At 37.3% G+C, this 8,852-nt stretch overlaps 1 protein-coding gene across 3 annotated transcripts; it reads left to right on the forward strand.

Annotated features, from left to right (window-relative positions):
- The first annotated feature begins 3,734 nt into the window (after positions 1–3,734).
- LOC147513742 (serine/arginine-rich splicing factor RS41-like) lies at positions 3,735–7,769 on the forward strand. 3 transcript variants are annotated; one of them, XM_086596971.1, is made up of 8 exons: positions 3,827–3,902; positions 4,181–4,304; positions 5,024–5,321; positions 5,445–5,685; positions 5,893–6,005; positions 6,147–6,382; positions 6,628–7,356; positions 7,617–7,769. In XM_086596971.1, exons 5-8 carry the CDS (start codon positions 5,910–5,912, stop codon positions 7,633–7,635), a joined length of 1,080 nt encoding a protein of 359 aa, XP_086453097.1. In that variant the 5' UTR covers positions 3,827–3,902; positions 4,181–4,304; positions 5,024–5,321; positions 5,445–5,685; positions 5,893–5,909; the 3' UTR covers positions 7,636–7,769. The 3 variants fall into 3 exon arrangements, with proteins under 3 accessions (XP_086453096.1, XP_086453097.1, XP_086453098.1); XM_086596972.1 differs by lacking the exon at positions 5,024–5,321 and having other exon boundaries at positions 3,866–3,902; positions 5,357–5,685; XM_086596970.1 differs by lacking the exons at positions 5,024–5,321; positions 5,445–5,685 and having other exon boundaries at positions 3,735–3,902.
- The last annotated feature ends 1,083 nt before the right edge of the window (positions 7,770–8,852 follow it).

Genomic DNA, 8,852 nt, shown 5'->3' on the forward strand with positions numbered 1-8,852 from the left:
CAGACTTGTTTTAGATTGCTACCAGAGTTCAATACGATGGTTAGAATGTTACACTGTATATGTGCCATGGAGACCTGCATTCACCCACAGCAAGACTGAAATATTAATACTTTGTTTTGCGTTCACCCACATTAAAATTTTCATAATTGTTTCTTCGCATTATCTTAAGCCATCGTTGTATAATTTCATATGCTCTCTTTCACGTGACACTGGGAGACATGAAAAATAAATAAGAAAGAATGAAGAAAAATATATTCAAAGACCCACTAAAAAGAAATGAAACTATTCAAGATATCACAAAATAAAACACAAGGGATATATATTTGTAAATAAACTCAACAACAAAGTAATATTTTGTAAGTGAAAACGTTACTAAGAGAATACAAAAAATATATATATAATTTCAAAGCAAAAAGCTGTAAACACCATAAAGATTTTATGAAGAAGGCGTATAGATCAGAAAAAATAAGTGAGAGGATTACAACATAATAAGGATTAAGGAGGTCATGCTTGATCATGTGGTGTGTGGAGGTTCGAATGACGCAGAAGCAGGTACCATGCCCAAGCTATAAGTACAAGATCTGAGGAATTACCGACAGATACAAGGTCTGAAGTATTTAGTGGCCATAGATACAAGGTCTGAAGTAATCAGTGGCCATAAATACAAGGTATGATGGACCACAAGATAATCCATGGATTCCATTCCTCTTTTCAGTCCTTAAGCTGTCTTCGGCGCCATTCCCTTTTTTCACCCCGTGTTGACAAACAGACCTCCCTCCCCACCCCTAAGACACTCACACGAACACCTCGTGAATGTAAATTTTTCTACAACTCTACAAGTCCTCCTCTAGCTTTCCTGAAAAGGACATTTCTCACCTTTAAAATTTTAAACAGAAACCATTACAAAAATTTAAAAGTTTAGAAATACCAAAAACAGAAACATATAAACACAAAATGGAGTCTTTGGAATCGGAAAATTATGAAATCTCGGAGAGAGAGAGAGAGATTGCTTAAAACCCATAAGAAACATAGCAAGACACATGCACAGTTGCACCTATGAAAACTCAAAACACCGATAAAATATATATGAAAATAAAGTTTTATAACCTTCTCTTTTGGGTACTCATCTCTTTCCTTTTTCAGGTTGCGTTTTCAATCGACCCCCCTCCATGTTCTGATGTTCAGGTCCAAAAAGTCCTAATCCAGCATTCCCGAAAGGACATTTATCACCACGATAAACTAATACAACACACACCGAAAAAGAAAAGGAAAAGAAAAGCAGAGTGGTGAAACTTATATGCTATAAAACTCTAATAAATCAAACAAAGCTTTTTGTTTCCATCTAGTAAATCATGTATGAGCTCCCAAGATCTTAGCAGTGGGCCACACTCAATAGAAAACAAAATCTAGTAAAACCCTATAAATCTCAAAATATATAGAATACATAAAATACTTTCCTAGCATGCAATGAGGTAAAATTCATACAGATTATGGGAAAAAATTCCAAAAAAAAAATAAGTAAGTGCAGTCAGTGATTGATTACCTTACAACTTTGTTTAGTCAAATATAGAGGTGGAAATTATAATTATGCGGAAGAAAGAAGAAACACACACGCTAATAATAAGAAACTTGAGATTCACGCAACCCGGAAATCGACCGTTGGGCTAAATCTGTACACGTGATTAGATTTTTATTTATTTATTTACACGCCCGCCCTGTTTTTCTTCAAGGGCACGAAAAATGCCGATATGGACCATAATTTCGAACGCTGAAATCTTGGTAGATTTCGATTTCAAATTTCACGATTACGCAGTCTTAGAAGAGCGCCCGGTAGGCCGGTACATAGCTGGCCCAACCTTATACAATAAAAGGCATTTGCAATGCAGGTGATAGTTTTCAAACAGTATAAAGTATAAAATTTAAACTTTAAAAAATGTTAAACATCCCTCAGAAAAAAACCCTTTCCACATCCCGTGGATTGGAATTTTGTTTGAACTCGGAAAACTATCACCGAAGTTTATTAGTTAACTTTTAAATGGGGTGATAGTTTTCTTCCCTCTCTATTGCGTAAAATAATAAAAGCATCTCCAACGGTGTAAACAGTATAAAGTATAAAGTTTACACTTTAAATGTTAAAAAACTCTTTTCAATGGAGATTGTATATCGTAAATAATAGGTTATTAGTCAATAAATGGGGTGGGGAATTTCTCAGGTTATTCGTTAATAAAAAAGCCCGGACGGCATTTATAGTCACGCCTATTTAACTTAAAAACTCGAACGTTATTTCAACTCATGTTTGAAGCTTTATTTTTCTGTTTGCGACGGTTTAAGTTCATTGCTAAGTGATTTATAACTATTAAAAACACAAACGTTGTTTTGAATCGCGTATGAAAGTGGATCACTATTTGTTTTAAGCTTTTGCGACGGACCAAGCCCATCATTTTTCATTATTTTGAATGGGTTGTGACAGTTTAAGTTCGTTGTTATCCCTTTTACACATTTGCCTCCGCCTATCATTGGAAAAGCCACAAATAGTAAATACATTTTATGTATTTTGGAGTTAAATAAAGTATATACTGTATACTCCTAATGACGCCTATGTGGAGCATATATGGAGGTGGATTTTTACACTCTCTATTGGAAATGCCCTTAAATTGCCCAATTAGAGCATGAGCAACGGAATTTACACAATTCTCACTAAGAAATCTCTACCAATAGTTTTGTGTAAAATGACTTTTAACTTATAAGTGTTTAAATGATTGTTTAAAAATGATAATAGTTTTACACATTTTTTAACTCAATTAATTATAAGACTTCTAACTATCCACTATTTCTGTAGAGGTATAGATTTTGTACCTACGATCTGATGTTGAGTTTGATAGGAAATGCCGCACTCTTTATTGGGATAAGAGTTGCCTACGTATCAAGTTTATTGGGTAAACTTGAATCAAGTCTTACGTAATTCGTCTCTCTCTACTTATAGATGTTTGAGCTGACTTTTCTTATTTACTCAAGGCCGTTGTCAAGTGTATATCCATATTTTGTGCTATCTTGATAATTCGTCGCTATTTATGATGTTACAAAGTAAATGTATTTTTGATTGGTGTGTTGACTGAATTTTAGGATCGCGGTAGATCATTTGCTTTCATATATGGTAGTGTTTGATATTTAGGACAACCTGAATTTGAGTCGTTGTTACGTCCCGGTGATGTACGAGCTATGAAAATACGACCTGGTGTGTGGACACGTGTGTTGTAGTGATATGTTTGAGAACGGAAGATACTTACAATTTCAAAAAATGGGACTCAAAGGTTTTGCATTATATATATTTTAACCAATAAAAGCTAACTCAATTTGTTTTTGCATATTTTGCAAAAAGATTTCAATGTGTATGTTTACCCATTACATTTATTGTGAAAATTTATTTTAAAAACATAATTGGCTCCTATGTGGCTATGTAAATTTACATGACCCATTGATAATGCTCTTATCATTTTGGATTTGGGCCAAAATAGATGGTAGTCATGATTTTAATTTGAAACCAAGCTGGAACTAGAATGGAACCATTTATAGCGGTTATGAGTCCTAAAATGTTAGACCCATTAAAAAATGTATCTTTAATAACAAAACCGATAAATAACCGAACCTATTAACCATTAAAAATAGAACCGAACCGGAACCGGCCCTAGACTCACAATTTAAATTCATTTGCTCGCGTGTCATTTTTTAAGGCAAGTCAACTTGAAGTAAGGTTCTTTCAGCCCAAATCCACGTCAGCACACACACATTTGAGACCTATATATCGTCCCACGGCTTTTAAAAATTTATCGTCGTTTAAAGACAAATTATATCTCCACATCTCGTGTTTAGGGTTTCCAACTCTCACCAACGCAGCTTCAGAGGTAAAATTTTCAGATCTGGTTTTGTCTCATAATCTCCGTTTCAATTTGTCACGATATTTTATTTTAATCCAATTTGATTATTCCGCAAGTCTTTGATATTTAGACTTTAAGTTTCAGTTTCGTGGGAAATGAGATTTATTTTAGAAGACGTTTAATTGCCATGTCTTATTTATATATTCCGTGAGAGCTTCTCCTAATTGCGATAAAATTGTTTTAGCTTGAAAAAACTGCAAGAAAATTAAATCGAAACAAATGTTTTTTGTTTTATTCTTTTTTAGATTGTGCAACTCGAGAAGATGAGGCCTATCTTTTGTGGAAACTTTGAGTATGATGCACGCCAATCTGATCTTGAACGGATTTTTGGCAAATATGGGAAGGTTGATAGAGTGGACATGAAGTCAGGTTAGTGGTTTATTTTCTTCTTCTTCTTCTATGTAGTTAGGAGTACAATAGCTGGATGCCACATTTACGCATTTATACCACGTCTTGAAATGCTAAATTGAGTTTTTCTTACACGTGGATGTGCTCGTGTGCATGTGAAAGTTGCCGACACCGTTGGTTATAATATGACAACATTTTCAATTAAGCTGTGTCCCACCCTAATGTTTGGGGTTGGTTTTGAAGCACTGACAAAGGGTCATACATCATCTTTATGACATTAGGAGTTCTACCTTGTAACTTTGTTGGTTCTTTGGTTGCCTTCAACATCGAAGCAAAAGGCTAAGTGATTGAAGTCGTTTCACGAGTATTGTACCTTCAATGTAATTATTTATATGTTGTTAGAAGTTAGAACTAATCTATTTTCCCCATTACAGTCTTCATGTCCATCAGTCATTCCCGGACTTGGGAGTTCAACCCATTATGTTACGACAACAACCTGTTTGAATTTTAGCTAACTTTTCTCTCAATATATTATCTATTTAGTTAAGCTCCCAGTGGGGTTACCATACCTGGATGCCAGAATAGTTTAGTATGTGATATTGAGCAGTTGTGCATTTCCAAAACCGTTCAAAACTGGACATAATGTAAATTAATGATCTTTTTAATACCGAATCTGTTGAATATATGCTTTTGAATATTTGGATATTGCTCTTGGGTTTGATATAACCGAACATCAACAGCGTCGGGTTTCGGTTTGAATCACTTTTGGCAATTTATCTATTCCACGACATCCATAAGACGTAAGATTTTCTTGTGACTACTTGCATTCCCTCCCTTTGACGTGCCATCGGTCAGCAATATGGTGATTTGGGATGGAAATTAGTTCCATCAGATGAAGGTAGTATTATATGAGTGCTTTGATTCTTCAGTTACATGACTTTAACATCAAAGGATGGACATGGCGATGGAATCCTCTCTCTTTGAGTCCTCATGGGGGCTCAGGATATATATTGGAAAAGCAAGTCTTTCTACTGAAGTGTAAGCCCCCTTTCTCAAAAGTTTCTTTGGCGCAGGAAATTAATGCTCTTCCTGGCTGATGGATGGCTCTTCTGCATTCCTTTCCTGCCCAAAGCCTGAGCTTCTTTTTCTTCTGATTTTCAGAAGAGCCGATCTGATCCACACAATGGCACAGCCATCATACATTTTCCTGAGACACCATTGCCTTCCACTCCTCGTCACCTTTGCCCAGTCTTCAGTGTCAGACATGTTCCAAGGTAGATACCGTGCTGATAGCCAGATGCAGCAGAATAGACCGAGAAGGCACTCTATGTTTGGTGACCTATTCATGAGACACCCACTTTTGGACTGTTGTTCCTTGACATCATTTAGTTCATCAAACAAGGTCTGTTGACTCTGTTCCTGATTTTTATGGTCACTTAGATTATAGATTTTGCAGTGTGGGTCAGTTGTGACTCATTTATTGGTACAGTCTGCAGCCAATATCTTCTGATAATGGGATCCTTACATAGAGATCCTGGATTTTTTTTTATTCCTCTTTCTTAGTTGTGTGGTATCTACCAGATTTTATTCCCTTTTGTTTCTGTTATAGGATTTGCTTTTGTCTATATGGATGATGAGCGAGATGCCGAGGATGCAATTCGAGGACTTGATAGGGCAGAATTTGGAAGACAGGGCCGGCGGCTTCGTGTTGAGTGGACAAAGGTAGTTAGACACAGTGGGTTTAATTTGAACATGATTCTTTTTACAGACTATAGTCATGTTGAACATAGTTATCCTTTTAGTTAATTTTTTGAGGTGAAGTTTCTCATTTATTAAGTATGATCTTTAATTTGTATATTGCAGCAAGAACGTGGTGGTAGGAGGTCTGCAGGCTCGAGAAGATCCTCAGCCAATATGAGACCCACAAAGACCTTGTTTGTTATAAACTTCGATCCAATACATACTAGGACGAGGGACTTGGAAAGGCACTTTGATCCATATGGAAAGATATTGAATATCAGAATCCGAAGGAATTTCGCGTTCATCCAGTTTGAGTCACAGGAGGATGCCACCAAAGCTTTGGATGCTACAAATATGAGGTTGAATAGCCTTGCTTGTTTTACCTATTGGAAATAGTATCTATCCTTGATCGTTTTAATATTTTTGTCTTTCTTGCATATATTTCAAACTTATTTATGTGTGGATTATGGTTCTACAACACTATTGGACTATCTTATAATTTCTTTTTACTGGGCTGAGTTGTTGTATAGAAATCAAGCTATTGTATAAATGATCATGTCATTGTACCCCTTTCCCTGATATCTTTCTTGGTTAAAATGTGCAGCAAATTGATGGATCGTGTTATATCGGTGGAATATGCTGTGCGAGATGATGATGAGAAAAGAGATGGGCACAGCCCTGACAGGAGGGGTCGTGGCAGATCCCCTGATAGAAGCCATGATCGTAGGCGATCACCAAGTCCGTATGAACGTGAGAGAGGTAGCCCTGATTATGGCCGTGGTGCAAGTCCTGTTAGAAGAAGCCGGGATCGTGTGCGATCACGAAGTCCTTATGAACGAGAGAGGGGTAGCCCTGATTATGGCCGTGGTGGAAGTCCTGTAAGAAGGAGCCGGGATCATGTTCGATCACCCAGTCCTTATCGTAGAGAGATGGGTAGCTTTGATAATGGCCGTGGTGCAAGTCCTGTAAAAAGAAGCCGGGATCGTATGCGATCTCCAAGTCCTGTAAAAAGAAGCCGGGACCGTGTGGGATCACCAAGTCCGTATCCAAAAGAAAGGGGTAGCCCTGATAATGGCCATGGTGCAAGTCCTGAAAGAAGAAGCCTGGATCGTGTGCAATCACCAAGTCCTTATCGAAGAGAGAGGGGTAGCCCCGATAATGGGCGTGGTAGTCCTGAAAGAAGTGGCGATCGTGTGCAGTCGCCTGGTCCTTATGACCAGGAGCAACAAAGCCCTGAATATGACGGTGAACCAAGCCCAAAAAACAATTCTGAGCGAAGGGGAAGTCCTGGTTATAGAAGAACAGAAAGTCCCGTCTCTGAGAAGTCTCACAGGTCAGCTACTAATATTTTGTTGTGTGTGTTTTGCACTATTTTAGTGGGTTTGTACTGTGAGGTCCTCATTGGGCAAAACAGCCCATGTGTGCTGTGGAGCATATTACCATTTGATCCTTGAGATTCTCCGAGGTGTTTCTTCATATGATTTCAAGATCCTGCATGACTCATTTAATCCACTAGTCTTTTATTTTTTGTATATGTTTTCAGTTTTTATATTTGGCAGTATTTCACTCTTTTTCTTCTGACTGGTCTTGCAGTCCACAGGAGGAGCCATAATACTGAGGAAGTGGGAATTAGATAAGAGATTTGATAAATTTGTAAGTTCTTTGGGTGTTTCGGCAAAACCTTTTGGCTGTGGAATGTCAGACCTGTTTAATCGACATTGGTTAATAATAACAATTATTGTGGGATGTCTTGGCTCGTGGTTTGTTGAAGTTTTCTTTTACCTTTCTATAGGTTCTCTTTTTGTTTCACAGCTGCCGAAGTTCTTTAGTATTGTTGCTTAAACACGGACAGTCTTTTCACCAAAAATAAAACATGAGACAGTCTCGCACTCTCGCCCCTTGTTTGTAACGACTTGTTAAGCTGTTTTTTTCCCCGGACTTTTTAAGCTAATAAGCTGCTTATAGGCATATATGCTATAGAGTATAGACTCTAATGAATGAAACCCGTCGAGAAAAAAATAAATAAATGAGATAGTCCACACTGAGATGGTAGTTTGGGCGACACGACCGGGAATTGAACGTGGGATCTTTTTCGTAGCCTACAAAACTATTAACAATGAGTTTATTCCATTGCGGTTGGTCAGTAACCAAGATTTCTTACCGATCCATTTGATCCATATAAAATACTTGCGGGCAGCAAAGCTTAAATTTGTTTAGTTAGGAAACACTACTAAAAGCATATCTAAATTCGCACTACAACGTCATTAAATAAAAACTTGCACTACTGTATAGTAACATCTCAATTAGAGTTACAGTTAAGTTCATTTCGGCCTACGCAGTTTCCACTGTTTTTCAGCAAGTACTCCTTTCGAAGAGGGATCACGGATTCCGTCTGGTTTTCCATGGACAATAGTAGGCTGCCAGCTTGTCACTGAGAAGTTGCAAACTTGCAATGGCAACCGCAAATCCGCAATCATTACACTAACAAAGAGCATAAGAGCACGTCCAATGGGGTGCTATATGGACTGCTAAAGTCCACCCCAAGTCCCCAACCATAAAAATGTCATTTCAATGAGGTTGCTAAGAGCAAATCCAATAGATAGCTGTTAAATTGGGCTGCTAAAAGTGTTATATAGGCCTTTTAGTTTGCCCAACCAAATTTGGCTCCCCAAAATAAAAAAACCAATCCAATTGGGTTGTTTGTTTTGAAGTGTTAAATGATCTGAGGACGACATAGTTTTCCGCATTCCATTATTCCATTATTTTTTGAATTATTTTTCCAAATTTTAGATAACTATGCCGTCTCCCAAACTTATTATAGCAGCTGCT

Source organism: Coptis chinensis, chromosome 3 (assembly GCF_015680905.1).
Source record: "Coptis chinensis isolate HL-2020 chromosome 3, ASM1568090v1, whole genome shotgun sequence".
Taxonomy (NCBI): Eukaryota; Viridiplantae; Streptophyta; class Magnoliopsida; order Ranunculales; family Ranunculaceae; genus Coptis; species Coptis chinensis.

Coding starts and splice junctions, on each gene's coding strand:
- LOC147513742 (XM_086596970.1), top strand. CDS start 4,199: ATGAGGCCTATCTTTTGTGGAAACTTTGAGTATGATGCACGCCAATCT. Junction 6,006..6,146: donor TTCGTGTTGAGTGGACAAAG/GTAGTTAGACAC, acceptor TGTATATTGCAG/CAAGAACGTGGTGGTAGGAG. Junction 6,383..6,627: donor TTGGATGCTACAAATATGAG/GTTGAATAGCCT, acceptor TAAAATGTGCAG/CAAATTGATGGATCGTGTTA.